The 16126-nt window shown below is 39.2% G+C and overlaps 1 protein-coding gene across 1 annotated transcript in view; it reads right to left on the bottom strand.

Annotated features, from left to right (window-relative positions):
• The window catches only part of LAMA2 (laminin subunit alpha 2), a 376628-nt gene extending 362564 nt beyond the window's left edge, over positions 1–14064 (bottom strand). Inside the window, exon 1 of the mRNA XM_051616318.1 lies at positions 13900–14064. Within this exon, the coding sequence (XP_051472278.1) occupies positions 13900–13981 (82 nt within the window). The 5' untranslated portion in view covers positions 13982–14064. The remainder of the gene's footprint in view (positions 1–13899) is intronic.
• Between the last annotated feature and the right edge of the window lie 2062 nt (positions 14065–16126).

The following is a 16126-nucleotide window of genomic DNA, read 5'->3' on the forward strand; positions in this document are numbered from 1 at the left end:
TTTGGTCCAGCCAACAAAAGGAAGCATGATTTTTTTCGGCCATGGAGACTAGACTAGTCCACTCTTCCAAACATGAGCAGTATATTATAACTTAAATATTTTTCTCACTGCTAATATTTCTTTGGTCATCTCTCTACATGTTACTGATCTCAATTACTAATTATGTAATCCACTATTCACTTGTATTAGTTTTTGCCTCATCATCTGCTTTTTTTTCTAATGATATCCGGTTATCAGACAAGGAAATAAGAACCTAAATTTGGAGCAGTCAATCTCTCTATTTAGATGAGAGCAGATCTCCTTCAGAAGACAAAACAGAGAACCTCAGACTTGTACTGTTGTACAAAATAACTATATTAATGATTGATATAAAGAATATCTGCCTAATCAAGCTACATGTCTAATGTTAACTGAGATAGACACTTCTCCCATCACCTTGTATCTCAGTGGTATGGGTTTCTGTGGTAGCTCTTTTTTTTTGGTTATGCTTCTGAAAAGCCTTATTGAATTGTTTGAGAAATACCACATTAAGACACCTCTAGCAAAACAGAGAGCAGCATTCCTCTCAAAACTTTCTTGATTCTTACAAATACGAAAATCCATTAAAAAATAAAAAAAAAAAAGAAAAATAGTGCTTACTTTTAGGAAACCAAATCACAGTAACTCATTATTGTGGTGAAAAGTTTTACTGCCATTGAAGAAACATGAAAGCAGTTAGTTACCCAGAAGATGCTGCTCTGAATGAAAGTATTTCTACACTTAAAAGCAGCATAAAATAATACTTAACTGCACTTGAACTAAATAGTCATGTGAACTGCAATTGCTTATCATTTGGAAGCAAGTCTACACACAAAACCAAACAAAATAATGTTTTTCCCTTTGTGATAGTGAACAGTTAGTCACAGATTACAGGGCAAATAGGGGTAACAGAGAGCAACCATTTATAGCAGAGGTTGATTTTGGATCCAAGCTTGTTTTATCTGGCATATCAGCAATACTACAGGAAACCATGCTCAGATTAGAATGCATAAGGCTGAAAGATTCACAACATTATCAGATTTCCCATGCTGCATGCTTTTGCACTGGGTAGCATCTTAAGACTGACAACAAAATCCAGATGCAAATCTAGGACATTATTTTTTAACCTTTATTTAAATTTATAACTTCCTGCTTATGTTGTTCTAATATCAAGTTTACAATAGTTTATAAGCCAAGACAAAAAAAATACACTGTGACCTGATTTAGAAGGCCATTAAACTTCTACATTCTTCATTAATTACTAGTCCTTCTACGGTTTTAACTGCAAACACAAAGCATTCTGCAGATAACAATAAATGAGTATTTTTCAAAATCCCATACTGAACATGTAAGTATTTGTAGAATAAGAACATTGACAGTGTAGCAGTCTCAAGTAAAGGAGAGTGCCTCTACTTATTTACACAGCATTTTCTACAGCCAGATTCACCATCCGCTCCACACCACTGAGGACTGTCTTAATAAAAGTACCACATTTTAAAAAGACATACTTGTCATGTTGTTATTTTTCTAGTCAACTGACACTTATGGGGGACTAATCATCCCTATACACAAAGTCTGCAATAACAGGAAATATTTGAAATATACATACCTGTACTTTATGGCATGCATTGCTTAAAAAGCATCAGTCAGAAGAACCTCCTGGAATATTGTGCTGGAATACTCATATCTGGGAAAGAAACCTGACCCAGGAGTCTCTCTGGGTAAGTATGATTTGAGCAGAACAATTACAGACTTTAAAGGTAAAAACTACACATTTCACATAACTGAACACAACAATTCAGACCATCAAGTAACAAAAAGCACCTGTCTTCAGAAATGTTGCTATTCTTCAAAAGTACATTCTGGACAAGAGTGTCTCTTCCATTGAAAACAAAAACAAACAAACAAACAAACAAAAAAACAAACCCAAAAAATCCCCCCAGAACAACAACAACAACAACAAAACAAAAACATTAAAACTGTCACTTCTTCTGGGGAAGACAAAGGTTGGTACATAAATGGATGTTCTCAGACAACAACTTCCATTTAATGGAAGTTATGCGGAGACATTCCATAGAGAAAGAGGATGGAAGAAAAATAATAATAGTGGAACACAAAAGGTTCTTACACAGATGGGAAATATGACCTGTCTGTAGTCTAGTATGTCTTCAAAAATGCTGTTTTTAAGAAAGCAAAGTGCATCAGAAGAGCTACAATCTAATTATTGTTTCTTCTTACAGTAACTCAGTCTATGTCACACTGCTTGGCCATGTCTAGCAGTCAATCTGCACGCTTTAAAGTATATGGTCTGTATCCCCAGGGCTATACCCCTAGTCAAATATTAAAAATTAGGATTCACTCCAAACTGTTCCCAAAACCTGAAAGTCCTATATAATTGATTTTGTTGGAATTTTAATGCAGCTTAGCAATGTGCAGTAATTCTAAACATATATCTTGCATCTTAGGGAGAACAAGATACACTGTGATGAAACTAAAGTCCTCCACTGTATAGTACAGGAAACTGTGGACAAAAAAAATTAGTTAAGAATATGTAAGATTTTAGTAAGATATAACATCGACTAACAATTACCAAAGTTAACATTTCAGGGTTTGTTTTAGAACAAAACTGTAAAAATATTTCGGAAGAAAACAGCTTCTGTGTGCTAATTTATTTTTTTAAAGTATATAATTTAAAACAAATGCACTCCTTTCATTTCATGTTAATTATATTTCCCATATATTTTCGTATCTGAAAACCTCTTTAGGTATAGTACACCATAAATACACTCTTACACATTAAATCCACCTTAAATTCTAAGATAAGATACCAGATACAATTAGTTTTGCTAAGAGAAATGAATCTAAACTCTTTCAGAATACACTTCTAAAATTGAGATTATTTCTTAAGACACTTAAAGGCTGAATCCCCTGCTGAGTATTCCTTGCACTGGTAAAAATTACAAGAATTATTTGTATATAAAGTATTATATACTTATCTGAAATTACCACTGGTCAAGTTTTTCATAAAACACGCATACACTCTTAAGTGCACATGTAGGAGTGATTAGTGTTAGTGAAACAGAAGATTGGGATAGTGGAAGTACCACCTAATGACATGCCAATCAATATTTTGATCCTCATAGATTTAGAGTAGATGTTGCTTCAGCCCAGCTAACACAGTTAAAACATCTCAGCTTGGACACAGAAAAGTTTGATTTCTGACATAAATTATTATGGATCTGTATATGCCAATTTAAAGAACTTCCCCTTGCATGCCATTTCCACAATCAGTTCATCTTAAAAGCCCATTGTTTTTGTTCACTTCTTTGGTTCTGCTATAAAGTCAAGGGAGTTGACACAAAGATGGAAACAAAGCCTCATTTAAACAGGAAACACTAAATGCTTCTTAATAGCTCTCTGCAGCTCATCACTTTCTAGTTTTCAACTACAGCTAATGCTTCGGTTTAACTGTTCATTCTGACAGCTCTGGGACCCTCTGGCTCCTCTTGTTCTTTCAGGCATTCTAGAAATAAACTGTTTACACACACATGTGTTCAGTAGAACATTAAGACGGAACAAAACATTATGTTCTGAGTTGTATGCTCCCTTTAAAAGGACTGGAAATGAAATTGTTGCCTTGAGGAAGTCAGTAAGAATTTCACTTTAACTTCAAACAAACTTAACTTTCACACTAAAATGAGTACACTTCACATGCTAGGTATTTCACTCAGATATTTCAACTAACAGCCATAAAGGACAACCAGGTAGTGAATGAGAGGAAATTATTTCCTTGAACTCCCTGTGGATTTGGTTTAGCAGGGAACACAAAAGTTCAGTTTCACTTCTAGAAAAAAATTGTACAGGAACTGTCATACTGTAGACAGATGCTACATTTTTAAACTAATTCTGGAAGATATTTAAAGGCCTGCTGTGCAAAATATAATGGCTTTTTAACATTATAGTTATTACTCGAGTTTATGAATCAGATTGAGCAGAGTAATTTAATCTCATTCTATATTGCCTTAACAATGTTGACTCACTTTGAAATCAAGTGATATATTACAGAGTTACTTGGATCAATCAATGAATTAATTAAACAATGGATTTTCAATTAATTGGAAATATTTATTTTCATGCCATGCAGATAAAATTCCTTCTAATTCCTGGAAACAAGTCTAATCTATGGGACAAGAGTCTAAAACACTGCCTTTCACACACCATGTTCAAAGACACAGAATCACAGGATCATGGAATAGTAGGGGTTGGAGTCATGCACCTGAGCAGTATAAGTGCTCCTACAGTCACTTTTGTCCCTGGGAGTCTGTCAAGTAATCTTAGGCACACAATGCTCAGCCATTCAGCTTATTTTGCACAAAACCAATAGCCCATGTAACAGTTTCTGGGAAGAAAACTCTTTGTTGTCATTACAGCAACAGAGACATATAAAGACTGGTAATAACAGAAAAAGAGAGGTAGCAGTTAAAGTGCACATTATGCATGTCACAGTAGGGGCTGTTTTCACTTTGTATTTATCAACAAGCTAGGGTAACAATTAATATCAAAACTGTTTCAGCCTTATTTTTCCTAGTTTATTCAAACTGTCTGTGCAGCAGAATTTTCTGTGCTGTGATTCTTCATGTTTCCAGGCATAAGTCTTCCTATGAAAATAATTACAGCTAAAATGCAAGAAAAGTGATACGAGAATTTCTTGCAGAAGATTAAAAGCAGTGTCCACATTTGTGCTACAACAGATTTCACTGTTTTTGAGGTAGAATTCCTACAAATTATCTTGTCTTCCATAGAGATGGAGAGATCACATGAAAAGTGATAGTCTACAAATGATTGTCTCTAGAACTAGAATTCCTGAGGACTCATAGCAGCTTACAGTTAGATAAGGCAGAACACTTCATACTTACTGGATCATTAATAACTGAGCCATAGGAAGCTGCCTGCACCCTGTTTAACTGAATATTGCATGTTCTCATGTTAATTGAAGGGAAGAGGATCTGCAGACCGCTATTAGCACTACAACAAATTACTGAAGAGCTTCCAGTACAAATAATGTTTATATATATATTAATTCGATTGAAGAATAATTCCATCCCAGCCAGGCATACCTTGTCAAAACATCTGTGAATTCTTTCATAAACAGAGTTTGCCTTTTTTTCTATGATACCATAGTTCAAGATACTCAGGCATATTCTTAGATGTTTTTCTGAAATCCCAAGTCTCCTACAATAGCCCTTATTGTCTAACACAAATTCTTTAAAGGCTTACCCATATAAACAAAAGTAACTTTGTCTCATTTCAGTACAACATATTTATCCCTGCATTTACTAATTATACTCTTTATCTTGTCTACAAATGTGTTCAGTTCTAAAACTATAGCTATCATGTGAGGCCTTAAATATTACCATCATATTTGCCAGCTTACATTTCCCCTGTAATGATTCTGCTCATATAACCTACTGAACAATCTGTTATATGATGTCGTTACTCTGTGAACACTTTCACACCAAGTTCTTTACATCCTTCCACAAATCTCAAATTCAAATACCTATTTCCTCTAAAGTTACTGAGTTGATACCACTCATCAACCTTAACCAATCTATATCTAGACTGATGCCACTAACATTTTCATACCAACAGCAAATCCCCTACCCAGCCCTGATAGCTTAATAAATCAGTGTTTCTATCTTCCTATATCTGCTGTTCAGATTAAAAACCTTAAGGCAATATTTGTCCTAATCCTCTATAACAATAAACACAATCAGAAATTTCTGTATATCCTTCATTAGTTTACTCATCACCACAATTTTTCTCTTGAACTACTTTATACATTTGATCCAGCAACATGTCATCTTCCATATACATGGCACTCCTATGCTAATCCTAAAGAGCCTGGAATACAGAGACAAGGTTTAAAATCACTAAAGGTTAATTCCTGAAGCAAAGACCTTGGTTTATGAGCAGTCATCTCACAGAATATCTATTTTTATTTTCATTCCTACAGACAGACACCTTTCCCTCCCAAACTCTTCCCCTTAAAAAATACCTTATGCTCCTCAAGTAATATTTTCTAGATGAGCACTGTCACACTGTACATGGATCAGCATGCCGTGTTCAAATTAAAAGTCACAAATAAAAAAAATAAGAAAAAAAAAACAAAAACAGATTTTGCATAGATCATGAAAAATATAGAAACATTGTGGAAATACCTACCTACAGTTTTACTCTCTATCCAAAGTAATATACTAAACCAAGCACTGATCTCTTTCCTACTAGTCTCACACATGTAATTTTAGTATTTTTAGTTATATTATGGGACTTAATCAAGATGAAAGACAACAGACGGAGGCAAAAAGCAGACCGGAAAATCAAGTAACTTCATGAGGACTTAGCACCACCTGTGAATCACAGAAATTTTAAACTGATCTTTTGGGACAAAAAGATATTATAAGTAGTAGCGAAGTACTGTACAAACAGCCACAGATGTGTTAATATCATGAAGAACCAATACAGTAGAACACAGCTGCACCCATTGATCACTTTAGGTTTTATCATTTAAGAAGGACAGACAGAAGAGAAATCATGAGGTCAACAATAATGACCAAAGGATAAGATGTATCTTCAAAGAAAAGACAAACATCTCATTGTAACAACCCAAGTTCCACAGCATTCTTCTGGTACAGTGTCTAACTTCCCCAAGAACTGACTTAAGCTCTTGATGGTTATCATGATTATTTATTATTATTATCATTATTATTGTTTTTGTTATTGTTGGGTTTTGCATTACTTTTCTATGCCACAAAAGTTATTTCACATATTTCAGCTATGAACTTCAAAGTCACTTTTAAATAACTCCTACCAATATGGCAAGCTCACTGCATTTCCCTCTAGTTAACAAACTATGAAGTTTTTACAAGCATTTTACTATTAATTTCATTGTTAAATGACTGCCTTCTTCTCCATGTCAAAGCTGCAGCTGGGGGAGGAAACTGAAGCTGCATGCATAATCAATTATTGCAGGCTATGTATGTAAAAGCTAAAGCTTCCCACCTACTCTGAATTTAGAAAATATTTGCCATATTTACTATATAAGCATACCAAAAGCAACTGGGAGGGAGAACACTTAACACAGACCCTAAACCTACTCAACACACAACCTTAATACAATGGAACTAATTTAGAAGGCTGTGCTCAGCTGCAGAAAGACACTGTGCTTAAAGAGAAAAATTCAGTGTGACTATCACAAGTATATTTTTTTAATTAAATGTGTGGGCTTTTCCCAGCCCAATAGTTACTGTGTAACAAATGTATAGCAGTAGTTCTGCATTCTCAGTGCAGAATACACTCCAGGAAAGTTAATATATAATGCATTTCCCTATAACAGAGATTATCTTGGTATTTCTGTGGAACAGGTTTACAGGCTGCTGAACAGCTAAGGCAGAGGAATACACTGCCATGTTGAGCATCTTCCATGAAAACCTAAAGGGAGATCAAGTGAAAATGGTATCTAAATATGTCAGGGTTCAGATGAGGAGCCAGTGTATACATATGAAACCAAATTAAATCCTAAATAAACTCACTCTCACTGGAATTGTGCAGAAAAAGTGCTTCTAATTTTTTTTTTTTTTTAAATCTTTTTTGCACCTTTAAGTTCCTGAATGCCAACCCCAAGCTTTGCTTCATTTTCTCACAGTAGTGGGAAACGGACAGAATGCATAGACCCCTTTTCCCAACTTTTCCAATGAAGAGTTCTTCTAATTCTTTCTTGCTGTCCTCAAAGACTGCTTCCACACACTGGAACAGGGAAAGAATTACAAGATACAATCATTTGCCACCAAAAAAATTGATACAGCTACAAAAGTAATTTTTAAAATCCTATTTTGTTCACTTTTAAGTAATTTTATTTTTTATTACATCTTAAGTCCATTAATTATGACAGCAGTAGATATGCGTGTCAGATGGGACAAAACAAGGCACGGTTATGGTATTTGGATAATCCATGCTGCAGGAATGTTCACTATTCTTCCTGAGGTTTCACAAGAGTTCCCTGGCATAATACAGCTACAGCTGCTTTACAGTCTAATGTTATTACAAGGTCTGATTCAAAGATAATGTCTGCTAGAGGAATCTGGCAGAGAACAGTCCTAGGAAAATCCTTGTGATGGTAAGGTGTAACTAATGGAGACTGAATTGCTGAAAAGATTCAGAGCAGTAACAGCTATCAGTTTTGAGTTTTGCAAGAATTCTGGAGATCTTTATTTCTCAGAACAAAAATCACACCAAATCACTTATTTTTTCCTGGAAATCTTATCAATGTTCTAATAAAAATCAATTCTAAAGAGGAAAAAAAAGTTATCATGTCTACCTTACCCATGGTGGGTAGAGACCACAGAAGTGGTCCAAAAATTATTGCCATTTTCTTCAGTACATCTCTTAGATATATTTTTGGACTAAGAAGAAGATCAAAAGTGTGGAAAAGCAGGAACTATGAATTGGCTATGAACTAAAGTAGCTGGTATCTGAGAATGACAGGTAGTCATCAGCAGGAGCCAGTTCATGAACTAGCCTTATTGGCAAACATAAAGGAATTTCCTTTCCTGATCAAAGACATGGATGGAGTCAATATAGAATCTAACAAACATAACATTTTACTTCTGTAAGCAAGATTTGGTCTGTATTGTTAGTGAGGCCTGAGCTGTTAGTGTGTGACATTCAAGTTCTCAGATACAGAACTCATTCAGGAAAAAAAATATCCAGTAATTAAGGGCTTATTATCTAAGAAAAATGTTGGGAAATAAAAGGAGATAATCACGTATACACACTGGTTCATGTTTGCTTGTATTTGTGTCCTGTTACCATTCCTGACCTACAAATAAAAGGAGTCTGGACTTCAGAGGAAAAAAAATGGGGGGGAGAGGGGAACAAAAAAAGAAAAAAAAAAGCAACCCTGTACCAGGAATTCATGCTGTCTTTTATTCCAAAATGCTGTAATATCCAAAAACTGTCAGTCCAAGTAGCTGGATAAGAAATTAGAACATGTGTGGGTGGATTCCTTCCTCCAGCCTGAATTAATTAAAAATGATTGTTTGCTGTATTATTTTAAAGCGGATTTTTGGAACAGGTTAAAGAACCACTGTTCTGACTTTAGCATTTCAAACCTAATAAGAAAGCCTCCTGTAAAATCTTGTAGGAAGAAAAATTAATAATAAAGGGTTTAAACATAAAGTGCATTTTATGTTTTTATTTGTTGCTTGGAGAAATTCATACATTCTTGTACAAGACCTACCTCATATAGTTTGGCTGCAGTTATTTCAAGTTAAAGCATGTACACAAAAAAACCACACATTCATGTCTCCAGTCTGGACAATTCTACCTATTTTTAATAATTTAGTTTGGCCTTTAATGTTTTCTTTTCTCAAATTCTAAGCCTGAAACATATTAATAACCTCTGCTTTCACTTTCTCAACCAGTTATTAAGTTATAAGAAAATAATATGGACAATAACATTAAAGTAAAAAGTTATGAGGAACACATTCTTGAGAGCAGCATCTCCCAAAATTTTGAGGCTGGTTAACAGATCAGTTTCTGTCTTGCATACATCCATTTAAAAAAAATCATAGAATCACAGAATGGTTTGGGTTGGAAGGGACCTTAATAAAGATCATCCAGTTCCAAACCCCCTGCATAGGCAGGGTCACCTCCCAGTAGACCAGGTTGCTCAGAGCCCCATCCAATCTGGCCTTGAACACTTCCAGGGAGGGGGCATCCACAACTTCCCTGGGCAACCTGTTCCAACCCTCACAGTAAAGTATTTCTAATGTCTAACCTAAATCTCTCCTCCATGTCCTCTTGCTACAAGCTCTTGTAAAAAGACACCCCCCCCCCCCAGCTTTCTTGTAGGTCCCCCTCTATGAGATGTCCTAAAAGCAAGAAAGAAACAAAAATCCTAATTTCCAGATTATCGAAAGCTAATCTGCAAAAATATTCAGTAGCACACAGAATGACTGTAAAAAGTGTATACATAGAACGCACTTCACTGCAGTACATGTCCAGTGAACAAGGCCTTGTTATCCATTATAAACACCTGAAATTGGATTAAAGAACTCCTTTTTTTTCAAAAAACATACACAGTATTTTACATATTCTAAGACCCCCACCCTCCACAATGGTCATATTCTCCTTCATATTCTTGAAGTCAGAGCACCACGTATGTTGAATAATGAGACTGAATAGATTAGATAATAACAAAATTCTACCTTCCCTCTCACAGAAGAGAAAATACTTTGGGGCTCTTTCTCCCAAATAGCCACTGATTTTCAGTGATTATTTTAAAGATTTCTACATTTCTTTTAAATTTGGTTGATACTGGGTAATATTTATTTCAATATTTATTTAGGTGAGAAGAAACTGACCTATCACCTAAACTTTGTTCTCTCAGGAAAGTAAAATGCAAATTTACCAACACAGTTCTTTCCAATACCAACTGAATAACTGAAAAACACTGTTCTCCAAATTAAGTCAGTTGAATGTTTTGAATGGTTAAATGCTATCAACCATGATGGGAAAGCTCTCTGTAACAAGATTACAGCTGGGAGGGTTGGTCATTTTTGAAAACTTGCCTTACTCCAAAGACATCTCTATGAAGCAGGAGACTTAAAGTGGTGCTTTGTTAGTGTAATAGTGTAACACAGAAGTTTTGTGGGGTTTTTTGTTTTTGTTTTGTTTTTGTTTGGTTTTGGTTTTTTGTCTCCAGAAACAGAATCTAAGTCCACACAACATCCTTCGGTCTTAACATGTGAAGTATTAACAATATGCACACATGTACATATGTAGGAAAGAATCCTGTAATCCATGAGGTAAAAAAGACACAATAGTTTTGAACTAAACTCTCAAAACTCATTTAAAAACCCTACACACCTACAGACAAAAAATATTGACGAGCCTGCCAGCATCCATTGCCTAACAGACTGGCCCAGTCATATTCCGCTAACACTAGGTTGACATTCACTACTGATTTCTCTTTCAAGTGAGAAATTCCATTTTGACTTTATAGGCTACCCATATACATCAGCTCTTGGAGTCAGCTTACACTTCTGATTTGTGAGATGCTAAGAAACACCTGCACTCCATCAGTTATCTCCACTTATGCCAGCAGCTGACACCACAGATCAAATTCCTGTGCAGTGTATGCTCCTTAGCTCTGTCCCTAATATTCATACCTTTCACAGCTACACAGCTTCAGTTCTTGCCCATGACAGATATTTAGACCTTTTAATAAAAGCATGAATACTTCAAGATCAAAATAAAGGGTTTTATTTCTTTCTAGAGTACCAGAAGTTTCTCTCCTGTTCCACAGGAAAGAGGATGAACCAAGGTTCAAGATTCAAAAAGAACTTATTCAGGATTTCAGTAAGTTTGCCTTAACCACAAGTTATGCATACCTTTAAGAATTCTTCCATTTTATAAGACATTCTATATGACTACTTAGTGTTAAAGCAACAGAATAATAACATGTGTAGCTGAACAAATAAATACATAAATAAATAAATAAAATTAACTCCAGGTTTTTGAGCACAGTAAATCTTCTACTGACTTTAAAAGAAAAAAGCAACCCAAAACAAAACCAAACCAAAACAAAAAACCCACATAACTACAGAGTGTTCTCATCTTTGAGGTGCAAAATGTTCTTTAACTGTTCCGTTCTAAAAAACAACATGGGAATTCACTGTGATGTCTCCAACACTGTTTTTCAAAGCATTGCAGCTCTGTTACATAATCTTCTCCGCAGACATCCGACTGGTGCTAACAACCCCAGAGTCACTCTTACCATCTAGCGCTATGGCTATAGTTAAGTAACTATTAAGTGGAAAAACAAGAGTTGTCAGTCTAAAGGTATAAACCATGGGTCTAGTAACATGTTTGTACAGGTTTAAAATCCCCCAGGATTTCAGTTAAATCAGGCTTTTCAAACTTTTTACATTAGAGAGGAGTTCATTATTTCTTTGCTTGGGCAAGAAGACAGTGATATCTGTATAGTGCTAGCACCTCCTAGCAGCTGTAAAAGATCTTGGAAAGAAATTTAGAAGACAGTATATGGCTTAAAAGTTTGGCAGGCCAGCACTTGAATTAAACTCTGAGGTCTAGAAGGTCCCATCATCACATTATTAACAAGTAATTAGAAAGTCCTGGTGCTCTTCACTGAATTACCAGAACTATTACAACATAGTGCCAACAATGCAGCAGATGAACACCCAAAATATTAATTTAAAAGGGAACCAATTATCTTATTCCTTCACTGCAGAGGTTAAAAAAGCTAATATACTGCATAAAGAAAAGGATATTCTCCAAAAACGTCTATGTGTGTGAGTGAGAAAGACATTAAAAGAAACACAAAATCGGTATTTTTCTGGCTGAAAAATGAACTGGCTGGGAGGGAAAAAGAAAGGAAAAAAAAAAAAAAAAGTCAAGAGGAAAATGCATGATGTGTTGCGTCATAAATACTCTGCTTTTAAAATCTCAGTCTTAAGTGTTTACCAGTAAGTCACCATCTAAACATAGTCTAATTCTGGATGAGTTTTTATCTACACTTGATCAACTGTCATTTATCCTCACACAGTAAAATTAGTATTGAGTTAGCTACTTAAGACACTTTTTTCATTAAATGACAGTATATTGTGTTTTTCAAAGTAAACCCTAAGCCCTGAAAATTCTTAATCCAAAGTGTTCAGCCTACAGTGTGACATCAAGGTCAAACAGAACATAGCTGTTATTCGAGTGGCTTTAATTAGTTTTATTTTAACACACGGTATCTCCTTACTGAATTCTTTTAGCCAAGGCTAAAAATGTAAAGAGAACCAATGCAGGCACCAGATGGAACACGGTGAGCTGAAGAACGGGTTTAAGGATTTCCTATGAGAGCTGACAGTTTGTTTCTCCCATATCTGCACAACATCCTTTTGGATCTTTAACACTAGTTGAAAAAGCAAACAAACAAAAACCCCTCATTGTCAACACACCCGAGCACTGTATAACGGAAGAGGACTGGGTAAGACATTGACTCCTCGTGCAGGATACAATTTGTTACTGTTACCATTCCAGTAGCTGTTACTTTTTAACACCGAAAAAAGCTTAGGTACTGGTTAAGTTTATCAAATCGTCACCTTAAGTAAAAGCAGCCGGCACTTGTTTCAGCACAGCTTATCAAGCTTCCCTTAGCCACAGAGATGCCACCAGACGGGCACAACAGGGGGAGAGGGCTACCAAAAGATTAGCCTGTAAAGAATATGTGACGCTTCAGGGACCAGGACATGTCGTCCAGTCGTCCCTAAACTACAACAGTAAGTACGATTTGCCCCTCAGTGCTCAGTCACACGCAGACACAGCTCACTGCCATGCCCCGACCCGTGACTGTCTCTTAATAAAAGCGTGTGAGTTAACGGGAAGGAGCGAGCGGAGACAGCGCGTCCCGGGGTGCTCGGATGAGCTCCCCGCTCAGGTCCCCCGCCAGGACCGGAGCTGCAGCGCCCGCGGAGCCGGGCGGCCCTGCCCCGGGGCGGGGCGGCTGCTGCTGCTGCTCGGCGGGATGGGAGCCGGCGGCCCGGAGCAGGGACTGCGCTCAGAGCAGTGCGGGCTGGTTCCGGAGCCACGGAAGGTCCCGGCCCAGCCGCGGCACCGGCCGTGGTGCCCCGGGCAGCACTCCAACGCCGAGTCTCTTCTCCAGGCTGGGGGTTCCATGTCACGCTCGGCCCCTGTCCCCCAGACCCTCCCATCACCACAAGGACTCCCGAGCTAGTGTCAAGGTCGCCTCCCCCTCTACGTCCTCGGCGTCCCCGGCCGGGGCGAGTGAGGCACAGGCTCCCCGCTCCCCTGTACCTCTTTGCAGCGGCGGCGGCGGCTGGCCCCGGCTGCCGAGCGCCGCCAGGAGCAGGAGAAGCGGCAAACTTTTCCGTGACATGGCTCCTGGGCAGACGAGCTGCTGGCTCGTTCCGCCCCGGGCCACCGAGGCGAGTGAGCCGCAGCCGCCAGAGAGAGGAGACCAGACCCCGGTGGCCCGGGCGGGGAGCAGGACACACCCCTGGCTCCCCCCCACCCCCTCCGCCGCCCTGTCGCTCTCCGCCCCGCCGGGCCGGGCTGCATCTTCCGAGGGCCGGCGAGGAGCGAGAGGGAGAGGGGCCGGTGCACCCCCCCACCCAGGAGGAGAAAAGCCGGGAGCGACGGCCGAAAGCGGGGCCGGAGCCTGCCGCCGGCTCCCCGCCACGCTGGCCGCGGCCGGGCGGCCCCGGGGCCCCCGCCCGAGGAGCGGACCGAGTGCCCCCCGCGAGGTGCCAGCCCGCCCTGCCCGCAGCCCCCCGGGGGAGTCACCGGCACCTGGGAACCGAAACGCTGATCAGGTCACCGAGAGAGAGAGAGAAACACCTGTCCTGGGGAGCAGGGCGGGGAGGGGGGGATAGATCAAGCTTTCCGGGAAGGGATTCAGAAAACTAGAATCGCGATTCGGCCAAACGCATTTTTCCCGCTGTGTCTGGGAGTAGTATGTCAGCGCTAGCCAGACAGGACAGGAAAAAAAAATCCATATTGCTGCATAAAGGAAAAATTAACGTTGCATTAAAATAAAACGCTGATTAAAATCTATTGTTTAGCTTTCCCAAAGAAAAAGTTACTTTAAAAATGTCAATAAAAACCGATTTTAATAATGGAAGTGAAGAGCGAGGCTTATGAGCTTGCTGAAAAAGTGCCTAATAGGTGGATAGAAAAAGAAAGCTGGGCTGAACTTGGAGGGTATCTGCACAGAGGCCCAACAATAAAATCGCTCTGGCAGCCCGTTCCTAACTTGTCTGGTCACCCTTGCATCACCACAGCTCTCATAACACAGTGCTTCAAACTGAACCTTCTTTGCATTTCACCTGGAGTTTCAGCAGTTACGCGCCTTTTTCCGACATCAGTACTTCGGTGTGTATGTGCACAAACACATCTTTGCTCACTGAAGTCAACGTTGAGCAAGGCTAGGGATGAGTATGCACAGGCCTGAATTTGCTACTTGTCTATTTCAGCTCTCAAACCACAGGCTCTTCTGTTTGGTAGATTTCTCTGTTACTCCAAACCCAAATTGAGGGAAGGTGGCATTTTGTGTATAATGGACTGTTACATCCACCAGCACAGCCTGCTTGTTCCTCTCGCTGTCATCCCACCCTGAACAGACACACACTTTATCTTCACAGCGACTGCTCATGTTGGAGGTTTCACCCAGAGTGGCCTGGGCTCTGCTGCTGGGATTCCTGTTACCACACTCCCATTGCTTCCATGGCCTTTTAGAGACTGTTCCCCCAGTGCAGGGTGGCAACAATACCCCTCTTATACAGCTCGGCCGTTTGTCACTCATAACTCAACGGAAAACACTGCCATCCTTTTGCCAACACATGATGTTGTGGCCTTCTGCATTTTTTACTGGGAAACCCAAGTTCAAAGTTTTCACATTGTCATCTATTTGCTTTGTGGTGGAAATACCACAGAATGACAGAATGGTTGGGGCTGGAAGAGACCTCTGGAGATCATCTAGTCCAACCCCTAGGTAGAGCAGGATCTCCTAGAGCAGATTACAGGGGAACACATCCAGGTGGGTTTGGAATGTCTGCAGGGATGGAGACTCTACAACCTCCCTGGGCAGCTTGTTCCAGTGCTTTGTTACCCTCAGAGTAAGAATTATTTTCTCATATTCAAGTTGAAACTCCTGTGTGCTAGTTTGTGACCATTGCCCCTGGTTCTCTCACTGGACACCACTGAGAAGAGTCTGGGCCCATCCTTCTGACACCCACCCTGTAGATATTTCTAAGCATCAGTGAGATCCCCCACAGCCTCCATTGCTCCAAGCTGAACAGCCCCAGCTCTCTCAGCCTTTCATCATGTGGTAGATGCTCCAGTCCCTTAATCATCTTAATGGTCCTGTGCTGGACTCTCTCCAGTAGTTCCTTGTCCTTCTTGAACTGGGGAGCCCAGAACTGCACACAGTACTCCAGGTGAGGCCTCACCAGGGCAGAGCTGAGGGGGTTATGGTCAGTGAGCTGATAGGGAGACAGTGTTTATGACACAATCCTTTTTTTTT

The sequence above is a fragment of the Apus apus genome, chromosome 3 (genome assembly GCF_020740795.1).
Source record: "Apus apus isolate bApuApu2 chromosome 3, bApuApu2.pri.cur, whole genome shotgun sequence".
Classification (NCBI taxonomy): Eukaryota; Metazoa; Chordata; class Aves; order Apodiformes; family Apodidae; genus Apus; species Apus apus.